At 42.1% G+C, this 13,903-nt stretch overlaps 1 protein-coding gene across 6 annotated transcripts in view; it reads left to right on the top strand.

The window, feature by feature from the left end:
• The window catches only part of csnk1a1 (casein kinase 1, alpha 1), an 85,577-nt gene that overhangs the window by 31,564 nt on the left and 40,110 nt on the right, over positions 1-13,903 (top strand). For all 6 annotated transcript variants that reach the window (XM_061901627.1, XM_061901624.1, XM_061901626.1 and 3 more), the window contains exon 3: positions 5,548-5,674. In XM_061901627.1, coding sequence (XP_061757611.1) covers positions 5,548-5,674 — 127 coding nt within the window. The remainder of the gene's footprint in view (positions 1-5,547; positions 5,675-13,903) is intronic.

Genomic DNA, 13,903 nt, shown 5'->3' with positions numbered 1-13,903 from the left:
TTAATGCTGGACATAGGGAGACCTGAAAATAATGTTACAGTAATTGAGGCGTAACAAATGCATGAATAATGATATCAGCGTCGGTGGTAGACAAAATAGGACACATTGTAGCGATATTAAGGAGATGAATGAAGGCTGTTTTAGTAACAGTCTTAATGTGTGGCTCAAATGAGAGTTGGGGCAAAGATAATACCGATATTCTTTACCAAGTCGTTTTGTGTAATTGTTTTCTTGTCAAATGTTATAGTGGTGTTATTAATTAGGGTCTGGTGTCAAGCAGGACCGATAATAAGCATTTCCGTTTTCTTAGCATTAAGATGCAAGAAATCGCTGGACATAGGGCTGGGCGATATATCGATATAAATGATATATCGCGGGTTTGTCTCTGTGCATATAGAAAATGACTATCGTGATATTCGAGTACACGTTCTCACGCAGTTGCTTTTAGCTGCGGGCATTACACTACAGGCGTTTCTCACTCCTTCTCGTCTCTTTCTCACAGAGATGTAAAACAAACCCGCCTTCTTACATACGTCACGTACTGTCGTGCATGTAGCGTCATTCTCTCGCCGAGCATAGAGGTAGCAGCATGGCTTACGTTAACTGAGGCAGGTGGCGCAAGCAGAGCGGAGCGAGTTGAGTGACATTACAAGAGAGGGAAGGTGCGAAACTAATCACAAATGGAGGAAGAACAATTAATGCCCAAAAAACAGCAGGGGGTCCATCATCTGGCGGTGGTTTGGCTTCAAGCGTGAAGATATTCAGCACACCACAGCAATATGCAAAGTATGCAGCAGAAGTGTTACTACAAAAGGTAGCAGCACTACTAATTTGTTCTTTCATTAAAAAGTCACCCACGAGAGAATGAAGAGTATTTAATAAATACAGTTTTGGTCAATTGACTTAGTTGTGATTTCCCTCTGTGCATGAACGTTTAAAAGTAGCATATATTAATGCAGTATGAAGAAGAATCTTTTAATGTAGACACAGAATCATTATACTGGTGTGATTGTATGCATCAAGTGTTCATTCAAGGCTAAGGAAAAATATTGAGATATATATCGTATATTGCGATATGGCATAAAAATATTGCGATATTAATAAAAGACAATATTGCCCAGCCCTAGCTGGATATCCATTGGTTAACTTCACTTAGACACGCCTCCAGGTGACTACAATCTGGCGTGTTGGTCAGCTTTAGGGACATGTAGAGCATAACAGTGAAAGTTGTAGATGCTGAAAAGTGCAGGCCCAAGAAGTAAACCCTGTGGAAATCTTCACGTTACCATAACATACTCAGAGTTCACATTATGGGAGACGCACTGCATCTTATCAGTAAGATAGGAGTCAAACATAGAAAAGGTTAAGTCCGACATACCAATAAGTGTTTTGATACATTTTAATAGAATGTTATGATCAACTGTATTGAAAGCAGTGCTAAAATGAAGTAGCAGCAACATGGATGACACATCAGCAGCCATAGTTAGAAATAGCTCATTAGTCGTTTTTGCGAGGGCTGTCTCCGGTAAGTCATTTGCGCATGTTTATAAGTTGTTAAAATATCACTCCATGCTTGATGGAAAACTTCAAATTTAGTCACATGCCATTTGCGTTCCGGCTTTATGATAGTTTAGGAGCTCTGGTTTCTCCCTTTTAGGGGCCTTTTTTCCAGCTTTAGCATTGTTCTATTATCAATGGCATTGCACAGGGCATCAGTAAAGTTGTTAGTGGGGTTATCGATAGAGACCACATCATTTGGTAATGGTGCCATTACTGAAGACAGCCGCCAGCAAGATCCATAGTTGTGACAGCATTAATGTTGCGGCTGCTAAAGCATTGGTTATTAGTAGGTTGATGACAATGAGTCAGAACTTCAAATGTTATAAGGTAATGATTAGACATTACTTAAGTTTATGGAAATACTATAACTTTGGAGGTGGTGACACCCCGGACAAGTCCTTGGTCTATCTTATTACCGTTGCGATGTGTGGGTTTACATATTTGTGTGTGACCTCAGTTATCAATTATAGTCTGCAGCGTCGCGCATTCAAGGTCTGACGGGGCATTTTTATTGCTGTTAAAATCCAACATTATAAATGTATTATCTGCGTGTGTCACTAGATCAGCAACAAACTCTTTAAAAAAATCACTGATGAAGTCGCGGTACTATATTAATACCGGTATACCTTACAGCCCTAGTGTGCGCATGCATTTTTTTTTCAATGCAATTTTAATTGCTGCTGCTTATTGTAAAAGGTAACACAGGCTACTCTATATTCTGCATTCCTTGAATTTTCCAATTTCCTTTGCCAAATATGTAAACAGTCTTTTGAATTACAGCTGAAAAAAATAACTTGGTGTTTTTTTTGCTATTCTCCACAACAAAGTAATTGTAAAACTAAGCACATGAGGTGCACATACATGTAGAAATTATGTTACATTGATAATTTAGTTTGGAATAAAATGAAAAAAAAAAAATACTGTTGCAGCATTTCAACTTAGACTGCCAAGATACCTCTGGCAAAGAGGGCGTGGTCAGGGCCGAGGTTTTATGTGCGGTCACCATGACGTGGAGTCATTTGCACAATTTGCTATATTTGTTTCCTTAAAATAGCTCAATGTGTACATTTAAAAACAGTTTCATTATAGCTTAGTATTAACATATTTGTTATCGTTTTGCCGTATTTTCTATTGCTGCTGCTTATTGCACAATGTACTTTGTTGAGATTTTTTCAATTGTCCAGAGTTTTTTTTTCTCATTACAAACAAAAAGCAACTAATCTAGTATATTGTTGGGTTTAGAACTCTACTTTGTAACCCCAAAGTCATTGACGAAAGGCAAATGCCAGCGAGCATCACGTCACACTTGCTTTGTGCTGTATCTTCAGTTGGACTTTCCCTTTTCAAAAGCCACCACTGTCCTGTTAATATTTGCACATTTTGTAGATCGCTGTCCACGGATATATCTGGGATATATTATAATTATGTCAACATTGCAAACATGCTAACAAGGCTCCAGACACTGTCGTGCGATTTGTTTACATCCGGTTTCAGCGGCACGGTTTTTGGTCATCTTTTTTTTTTCGGTGGTTGAGTTTTCAGTACATCACTTGTAATTAGTGCGCAAATAGGCTATACATAATAATTAATACTGTAACGACCAGCTGGTGTCAATGTTTTATGTTTGTGTGGCTTGGATTTGATGTTAGTTTTTCCCATGTTTGCAAACAAACGTCTGTGCCTGAATGGTGATTGGAGAATGTGGAAGTGTAAAATAGCGTTGGACTTAGTTTGATGTTTTCTGGGGGCTGCAAATAAGTTGTATTACTTAAATTTGTTTAAAAAAAAAAAAAAACAAGGTGTGGTGGTAATGAAAATGTTGTAGGTGCGCCACAACATTAAGGGAAAATCCTGTGTTATGTAGTATAAAGGTTGAGCTCTAATCCCGCTAGTTTGATGCTAAGGTACAATGGACAAGATCATAAACCGGTTATTCCATAGAAGCCTGGCCAGGGTACATGGATAGACAATATTTTACATTTGCATTCATACTATATGGACAATTTATAGACTCCAATGAAGCTAACATGCATATTTTTCAAATAAATGGGTTGTACTTGTATAGCGCTTTTCTACCTTCAAGGTACTCAAAGCGCTTTGACACTACTTCCACATTTACCCATTCACACACACATTCACACACTGATGGAGGGAGCTGCCATGCAAGGCGCCAACCAGCACCCATCAGGAGCAAGGGTGAAGTGTCTTGCTCAGGACACAACGGACGTGACGAGGTTGGTACTAGGTGGGATTTGAACCAGTGACCCTCGGTTTGCGCACAGCCACTCTTCCACTGCGCCACGCCGTCCCAATGTGGGAGCTAACTCAAGTGCCCAGAGAAAACCCACTCTGGGGCTTTGCGGTAATGGGCAAAATAATAATGACAATTATTTTTCATCAATATTGAAATCAAGAATATTAATCACAATTATTTTTTGCTAATTAAAACATATTTTATTGCACTTTATTTTCTAAATGAACAGTATGTGAACAGTGCCTTCATTTAAAAATTAAACTATGAAAATGATTAATAGAATTTACAAAGGGCTAATAACTAAAATAAATATGGCATTGCCGAGTGCAATCTTAATTTGCAAACAAGTGAAAAAATATGACTATGCATGAAAGGCACATACAGAGGAACACATTTATTGTACTGCTCACAGTATATATACCGTATTTCCTTGAATAGCCGCCGGGCATGTATTATGCGCCTGCCTTGAATTACTGCTGGGTAAAACTCGCTCCCCAAATTAATAAGCGCATGCTTACTTTTACCGCCGGTTCAAATTTGTGACATCACGAGTGACGCTTCTCCTGCCGTCATTTTCAAAATGGCGGAGGAGTTTTTTTGCTATTACTGTGTGTAAACCAGGGGTCTTGTTCCACAGCCATACAGATCACACTAATGGTTGTGATATAAAACAATTTTAACACTCTTACTAATATGCGCCACACTCTGTGAACCCTAACCAAATAAGAATAACAAACACATTTCTGGAGAACATTGGCTCTGTAACACATTATAAACGCAACATAAGAATTACCCAGAATGCTGTGCATTCATGACTCTTGGCTATATTATACCCCCCCCCTCCCCGTGCGCGGGTTGGAGGCACGTGTATAATATAGCCAAGAGCCATTGATGCATTAGAATTCTGGGTAATTCTTATGTTGCGTTTATAATGTGTTACAGAGCCAATGTTCTCCAGAAATGTGTTTGTTATTATTGTTTGGTTAGGGTTCACAGAGTGTGGCGCATATTAGTAAGAGTAATATGCGCCATATTAAACTTGTTTATATCACAACCATTAGTGTAAACGGTATGGCTGTTGACTAAGTATGCATTGCAATCTAGTATGAGAAGCAGCGAAATGCATGCGACCTACCGGCACGCAGATAGCATGGTGTAAAGGTAGGCGCGATGACATGCTGTAGAGCAGTGGTCCCCAACTACCGGGCCGCGGCCGCAGAAGGATTTTTTATTAATTTTATTTTAATCGCACACAATTTTTTACTGCATGCCATTGGTAAGCGCAGGGGTGAGAAGAGGTTTTAAAATAATTAGCGCCTGCTTACTTTTACCGCATGCCTTGAACAAGCGGATGCGTGAGAAGAGTTTTTAAATTAAATAGCGCCCCGGCGGCTTTTTAAGGAAATACGGTATATAGGACATATGTCTCTGGCCAAATAGAATTGTATATCCGTTATTTTTGGCAAGTCTTTGAGACTTGGACGGATACAGGGTCCCTCGGTGCACGATTGATGTTACGGTCATCTTTATTTTGCTTTTGTAGCTGTATACTTGTTTAAAAAAAAAAGACTTATTTTGAAGGTGTGGCAACTTTTATTTATCTTGCAGTGGGGTTGCGCAGTCATTTTTATGTAGGGGAAACTGAGTATTTTTTTCCTACTTTTTTGTCCTTTGCCATTCACACATGTGAATAGTATCAACGAAGACTCACCCTCATTCCTTCTTTTTTTTAGGTGGTATGGCCAAGAGAAGGATTACAACGTCCTAGTGATGGACCTGCTTGGCCCCAGCCTCGAGGACCTATTTAACTTCTGCTCTCGCCGCTTCACCATGAAAACTGTCCTTATGTTGGCAGACCAGGTAGCCAAAAACACACATTGAATTTCAATGCAGTCCTCTCTGATGATTATTTTTGCTTGAAAGAAAACTGCACTTTTTCATTTTATCCATTATCCAGTATTCAAATGTTAGATTCTGTGTTTTGGATGGTAAAAACTGTTATCACAAGGTGGCTAACAAAGCAGGTAAATGGGATTAATTTATTCCACATATAAAGCCTTTTAAAAAAAACTAACAATAATGTTTTGTATACAAGCTGTATGTATTTAATGTAGAAACAGGCACATTCATAATAGCATGTAATACTTAAATATGTTGGTCATTCCTGTCCGGATTTATTTTACTGGCCGTAGAATGCTTAGGCTACTTTCGTCTTCAATTTTTTTGTCTTTCTTTTTCCATACATGTAATGTTTTCAACAGCATAGAGAGCAACTGCTGTCTTTACTACAATTATTCACAGCAGACTCAGTGAAAACTTTGGAGTGTTATCATGTAGCACTAGTCTTAAATTTTTCATCAGCAAAATAAGAACTGTAACAAAACCGTCGCAATGTCCACTCTCACTGGAACACAGACTGAATGGAAGGCTTTAACTTTCATCAAATAACCTGTGCTCTTTTTGAGCTGGTAAATTCAGAATAGTCCTGAAGTAGGGCTGGGCGATATGGCCTTTTATTAATATTTCCATATTTTTAGGCCATTTCGCAATACACAATATATATCGCGATAATTTGCCTTAGCCTTGAATGAACACTTGATGCATATAATCACAGAAGTATGATGATTCTGTGGCTACATTAAAACATTCTTGTTCATACTTGATTGATATAAGCTCATTTTAAACGTTCATGCAGAGAGGGAATTCACAACTAAGTCAATTTACCAAAACTGTATTAAACAGTTATCAAGCAGTGGCACGAACATTCATGTCATTTCAAAACAAAATGCAAGATTGTCAGACATTTTAAAACAAGCTACTAGTGCACTTTTGTGCAGGACTTCACTAAGATGACATATCAAAACAACACTTAATGTGAGTGCACTTTTTAACAGACCACTACAATAGTTTAAAACAAATTAATTGCACTTTTGTGAATGATGACACAAGATATTTCAATGTGTGTCAAATAAAAATGAGCTGCATAATAGGAAATCAAATGGAGATGTCTCCTCTCTGAGTTGCCACCTTAACGTGGTAGAGGAGTTTGCGCGTCCCAATGATCCTAGGAGCTATGTTGTCCGGGGGCTTTGTCTCCCAAGACAAACAGGTCCTAGGTGAGGGATCAGACAAAGAGCAGCTCGAACACTTCTATGGATATACAGCAAAGTGGACTCAGATTTCCCTCGCCCGGACACGGGACACCGGGGCCCAGCTCTGGAGCCAGGTCCGGAGTTGGGGCACGATGACAAGCGCCTAGTGGCCCGGCCTGTCCCCACGGGGCCCGGCTGGGCACAGCCCGAAGAGGCAACGTGGGTCATCCCTCCAATGGGCTCACCACTCATAGGAGGGGCCATAGAGGTCGGGTGCAGTGTGAGCTGGGCGGCAGCCAAAGGCAGAGGCACTTGGCGGTCCGAGTCTCGGCTACATAAGCTAGCTATTGGGATGTGGAACGTCACCTCACTGGGGGGGAAGGAGCCTGAGCTAGTGCGCGATGTAGAGAAGTTCCGGCTGGATATAGTCGGACTCACCTCGGCGCACAGCAAAGGCTCTGGAACCAGCTCGCTCGAGGGGGACTGGACTCTCTTCCACTCTGGCGTTGCACGCAGTGAGAGGCGACGAGCTGGGGTAGCAATTCTTCTTGCTCCCCGGTTCAAAGCTTGTACGTTGGAGTTCAACCCAGTGGACTAAAGGGTAGCCTCCCTCCATCTTCAGGTGGGGGTTCGGGTCCTGACTTTTGTGCTCGTCACAGATTGTCCATAACAAACACCATGCTCAAACATAAGGGTGTTCATATGTGCGCTTGGCACCAGGACACCCTAGGCCGCAGTTCCATGATCGACTTTGTAGTTGTCATCGGATTTGCGACCTCATGTTTTGGACACTCTGGTGAAGAGAGGGGCGGAGCTTTCAACCGATCACCACCTGGTGGTGAGTTGGCTGCGATGGTGTGGTAGAATGCCGGACAGACCTGGCAGGCCCAAACGCTTTGTGAGCGTCTGCTGGGAACGTCTGGCAGAGTCGCCTGTCAGAGAGAGTTTCAATTCCCACCTCCGGAAAAACTTTGAACATGTCACGAGGGAGGTGCTGGACATGGAGTCCGAATGGACCATGTTCCGTACCTGTTGTCGAGGCGGCTGACTGGAGCTGTGGCCGCAAGGTAGTTGGTGCCTGTAGTGTCGGTAATCCTAGAACTTGTTGGTGGACACCAGCGGTGAGGGATGCCGTCAAGCTGAAGAAGCCATGGAAAACGAATTCCGGACGGCTTCGAAGCGATTCTGGACCACTATCCGCCGCCTCAGGAAGGGGAAGCAGTGCACTGTGTGTGGTGGGGATGGTGTTCTGCTGACTTCAACGGCGGATGTTGTGGATCGGTGGAAGGAATACTTCAAAGACCTCCTCAATCCCACCAACACGTCTTCCTATGAGGAAGCAGTGCCTGGGGAATCTGTGGTGGGCTGTCCTATTTCTGGGGCTGAGGTTGCTGAGGTAGTTAAAAAGCTCCTCGGTAGCAAGGCCACGGGGGTGGATGAGGTCCGCCCGGAGTTCCTAAAGGTTCTGGATGCTGTGGGGCTGTCTTGTTTGATAAGACTCTGCAGCATTGCGTGGACATCGGGGGCGGTACCTCTGGATTGGCAGACCGGGGTGGTGGTCCCGCTCTTTAAGAAGGGGGACCAGAGGGTGTGTTCCAACTATCTTGGGATCATACTCCTCAGCCTTCCCGGTAAGGTCTATTCAGGCGAACTCGAGAGGAGGCTACGGCGGATAGTCGAACCTCGGATTCAGGAGGAGCAGTGTGGTTTTCGTCCTGGTCGTGGAACTGTGGACCAGCTCTATACTCTCGCCAGGGTCCTTGAGGGTGCATGGGAGTTTGCCCAACCAGTCTACATGTCCTTTGTGGACTTGGAGAAGGCATTAGACCGTGTCCCCCGGGAAGTCCTGTGGGGAGTGCTCAGAGTATGGGGTATCGGACTGTCTGATTGTGGCGGTCCGGTCCCTGTACGAACAGTGTCAGAGCTTGGTCCGCATTGCCGGCAGTAAGTCGGACACTTTTCCAGTGAGTGTTGGACTCTGCCAAGGCTGCCCTTTGTCACCGATTCCGTTCATAACTTTTATGGACAGAATTTCAAGGCGCAGTCAGGGCGTTGAGGGGTTCCGGTTTGGTGGCCGCGGGATTAGGTCTTTGCTTTTTGCAGATGATGTGGTCCTGATGGCTTCATCTGGCCGGGATCTTCAGCTCCCACTGGATCGTTTTGCAGCCGAGTGTGAAGCGACCGGAATGAGAATCAGCACCTCCAAGTCAGAGTCCATGGTTCTCGCCCGGAAAAGAATGGACTGCCATCTCTGTTGGGGAGGAGACCCTGCCCCAAGTGGAGGAGTTTAAGTACTTCGGAGTCTTGTTCACGAGTGAGAGAAGATTGGATTGTGAGATCGACAGGCAGCGTCTTCAGTAATGGGGACGTTGTATCGATCCCTTGTTGTGAAGAAGGAGCAGCTCTCAATTTACCGGTCGATTTATGTTCCCATCCTCACCTATGGTCATGAGCTTTGGGTCATGACCGAAAGGACAAGATCATGGGTACAAGCGGCCGAAAGGAGTTTTTTCCGCTGGGTGGCGGGGCTCTCCTTTAGAGATATAGTGAGAAGCTCTACCATCCGGAAGGAGCTCAAAGTAAAGTCACTGTTCCTCCACATCGAGAGGAGCCGGATGAGTTGGTTCGGGCATCTGGTCAGGATCCCACCTGGACACCTCCCTAGGGAGGTGTTTAGGGCACGTCCAACCGGTAGGAGGCCACAGGGATAACCCAGGACACGTTGGGAAGACTATGTCTCCCGGCTGGCCTGGGAATGCCCCGGGATCCCCCGGGAAGAGCTGGACAAAGTGGCTGGGGAGAGGAAAGTCTGGGCTTCCCTTCTTAGGCTGCTGCACCCGCGACCCGACCTCGGATAAGCGGAAGAAGATGGAGGGATGTAAACAGCGATGCCCTACGGCAGTGGTTCTCAACCTTTTTTCAGTGATGTACCCCCTGTGAACATTTTTTTAATTCAAGTACCCCTAATCGAAGCAAAGCATTTTTGGTTGGAAAAAAAAGAGACAAAGAAGTCAAATAAAGCACTAAGTCATCAATTTCTTGTTTATTAAATTGTATAACAGTGCAAAATATTGCTCATTTGTAGTGGTCTTTCTTGAACTATTTGGAAAAAAAGATATAAAAATAAGTAAAAAACTTGTTGAAAAATAAACAAGTGATTCAATTATAAATAAATATTTGTAATCATCAACTTAAAGGGCCCTCTTTGGGGATTGTAATAGAGATCCATCTGGATTCATCAACTTCTTTCTAAACATTTCTTCACAAAAAATACATTTTTAACATCAATATTTATGGAACATGTCCACAAAAAAAATCAAGCTATCAACACTGGATGTTGCATTGTTGTATTTTTTTTTCACAGTTTATGAACTTACGTTCATATTTTGTTGAAGTATTATTCAATAAATATTCTTTATAAAGGATTTTTGAATTGTCGCAATTTTTAGAATATTCTTAAAAAATCCCACATACCCCTTGGCATACCTCCAAGTACCCCCATTTGAGAACCACTGTCCTACGGTGTTGATCTGGAAATAGTTGCTTCGGCATTTTGTGGGTGTGGCACCGAATGTAGATGTTGAAATGCGGAGTAAGCGCTATTCATTCTCTCGCGGGTGACTTTTCAAATGATGCTACAAATTAACAGTGGTGTTAATTTTTGTAGAAGCGCTTCTGCTGCATAAATGTTAAACATATTCCCGCTTGAAGCCAAACCACAGCCAGACGTGGTTTTTGTTGGGAATACATTATTCCTCCGTTTGTTACCAGATTGGCCCTTTCTGTCTCTCGTATTACCACCCGCAACACTGCGCTAGCATCACAGCTAACGTTACCATGTCGCTACCTCTCTGCTCCGCGGGAGCGTGTGACGTTGCTCACGTGACAGTATGTGACGTGTATAAGAATTTGCACTTGTTTTATGTGTCTGTGAGAAGGAGAGACAAGAAAGAGGGAGAAACTCATGCAGTTCTGCAACTAAAAGCAACTGCGTGAGAACGTATACTCGAATATCACGATATAGTAATTTTCTATATCGCACAGAGACAAACCCGCGATATATCGAGTACATCGCCCAGCCCTATCCTGAAATAAAAAAGCTAATAGCAATTGAGCATATTGCTGAGTTTTGCAGAACAGTCTGCTGGTCTATTTCAGATATATTGAAGTACATCCGCATCATAGACACGATGCGTCTACTCCAGGCAAACCGCATGCTTTTAGCTTACATTATTCCAACATCCTGGTTTTTGCAGTGCTGTCTTGGTGATAATCTTTCCAACGAAAATTTTCAGTGGCAAAAATTACAAAGTAGCACTTTAGGTAGCATATAAAACAGTATTTTTTGGTCATTTTAAGCATTTCCGCACCTTCTTACCTTCTCAAAATGCAAAAACACTAGCATCAAAAACAAGGACATTTAGAGCGTGTTCTGTGTGTTCTATTGCTAATCATGGCAGGCTTCATTAGAGCCAACAACTACTTTGGGACAAATGACGATCAAGAACCTTATATTTTTCAGCCTGAAAATACAGAAGAGGAGCTACATGTTTTAAAAAACTGTCTCTTAAGCAGATCCAGCTGTAAAGGCAAACTGTGCGAATGAAACTGTGCTAATAAAAAACACTTGTGCTAAACGTTTCCTCAACAAAATAAGAACATGAAAAAACTTGTGTCTGTTCTCGCTGGGATGGCAACTGATGGGATATATCTGATGATGGCTGTATCTCTTAGCCCAGTGGTTCTCAAATGGGGATACGCGTACCCCTGGGGGTACTTGAAGGTATGCCAAGGGGTACGTGAGATTTAAAAAAAAATATTCTGAATAGCAACAATTCAAAAATCCTTTAGAAATATATTTATTGAATAATACTTCAACAGAATATGAATGTAAGTTCATAAGCTGTGAAAAGAAATGCAATAATGCAATATTCAGTGTTGACAGCGAGATTTTTTTGTGGACCTATTACATAAACATTGATGTTACAGATTTCTTTTTTTGTCAAGAAATGTTTAGAATTAAGTTCATGAATCCAGAGGGATCTCTATTAAAATCCCCAAAGTGAGTACTTTTAAGTTGATGATTACTTCTATGTGTAGAAATCTTTATGTATAATTGAATCACTTGTTTATTTTTCAAAAAGTTTTTAGTTATTTGTATATCTTTTTTTCCAAATCGTTCAAGAAAGACCACTACAAATTAGCAATATTTTGCACTGTTATACAATTTAATAAATCAGAAACTGATGACATAGTGCTGTATTTTGCTTCTTTATCTCCTTTTTTCGACCAAAAATGTTTTGCTCTGGTTAGGGGGTACTTGAATTTAAAAAATGTTCGCAGGGGGTACAGCACTGAAAAAAGGTTGAGAACCACTCTTAGCCCAAGACTTAGGCTTAATCCGAATTCTCTCTCTTACTCTTTCTTCCCCCTTCGTCCTAACTCTCCCCTTTTGCCCCTTAGAATCTAGTGCCATGGCAAAGTGTTGAAATTACTATGCTAGGAATTCAGACATCGCTTGAGTCTCGCTACGTCATGAACCCTTACTGCTTTGCCGGCAGTGACGTAAAACATGCTTGTTTACTTTCAGGATGCCGTCGCACAGGATGTTGGGTTTTGCTTTGGCTCTTTTCTTTCACCTGTCTTCATCAAGAAAAGGCAGACTTTTTTCGTTTTAATTTTTGAAGCGGATCAGTTGACGCGTGTCACTGTGGAAAAACAAGGTGTCCGATAGTTATGCCATTATACAAACCCCGTTTCCATATGAGTTTGGAAATTGTGTTAGATGTAAATATTAACGGAATACAATGATTTGCAAATTCTTTTCAACCCATATTTAATTGAATGCACTACAAAGACAAGATATTTGATATTCAAACTCATAAACTTTATTTTTGCAAATAATAAATAACTTAAAATTTCATGGCTGCAACACGTGCCAAAGTAGTTGGGAAAGGGCGTGTCCACCACTGTGTTACATCATCTTTTCTTTTAACAACACTCAATAAATGTTTGGCAACTGAGGAAACTAATTGTTGAAGCTTTGAAAGTGGAATTCTTTCCCATTCTTGTTTTATGTAGAGCTTCAGTCGTTCAACAGTCCGGAATCTCCGCTATCGTATTTTACGCTTCATAATGCACCACACGTTTTCGAAGGGAGACCGGCCTGGACTGCAGGCAGGCCAGGAAAGTACCCGCACTCTTTTTTTTGCGAAGCCTCGCTGTTTTAACACGTGCTGAATGTGGCTTGGCTTTGCCTTGCTGAAATAAGCATGGGCATCCATGAAAAAGACGGCGCTTAAATGGCAGCATATGTTGTTCCAAAACCTGTATGTACCTTTCAGCATTAATGGTACCTTCACAGATGTGTAAGTTACCCATGCCTTGGGCACTATGCACCCCCATACCATCACAGATGCTGGCTTTTGAACTTTGCGTCGATAACAGTCAGATGGTTCGCTTCCCCTTTGGTCCGGATTACACGATGTCGAATATTTCCAAAAACAATTTGAAATGAGGACTCGTCAGACCACAGAACACTTTTCCACTTTGCATCAGTCCATCTTAGATGATCTCGGGCCCAGAGAAGCCGGCGGCATTTCTGGATGTTGATAAATGGCTTTTGCTTTGCATAGTAGAGCTTTAACTTGCACTTACAGATGTAGCGACCAACTAGTGACAATGGTTTTCTGAAGTGTTCCTGAGCCCATGTGGTGATATCCTTTGGAGATTGATGTCGGTTTTTGATACAGTGCCGTCTGAGGAATCGAAGGTCACGGTCATTTAATGTTGGTTTCCGGCCATGCCGCTTACGTGGAGTGATTTCTTCAGATTCTCTGAACCGTTTGATGATATTATGGACCGTAGATGTTGAAATCCCTAAATTTCTTGCATTTGCACTTTGAGAAACCTTGTTCTTACACTGTTTGGCTATATGCTCACGCAGATTTGGACAAAGGGGTGTACCTCGCCCCATCTTTTCTTGTGAAAGACTGAG

This window comes from Nerophis ophidion, linkage group LG05 (genome assembly GCF_033978795.1).
Source record: "Nerophis ophidion isolate RoL-2023_Sa linkage group LG05, RoL_Noph_v1.0, whole genome shotgun sequence".
Taxonomy (NCBI): Eukaryota; Metazoa; Chordata; class Actinopteri; order Syngnathiformes; family Syngnathidae; genus Nerophis; species Nerophis ophidion.
Note: the sequence above shows the minus strand (reverse complement) of the source record. Positions and strands in the feature narration are given on the sequence as shown.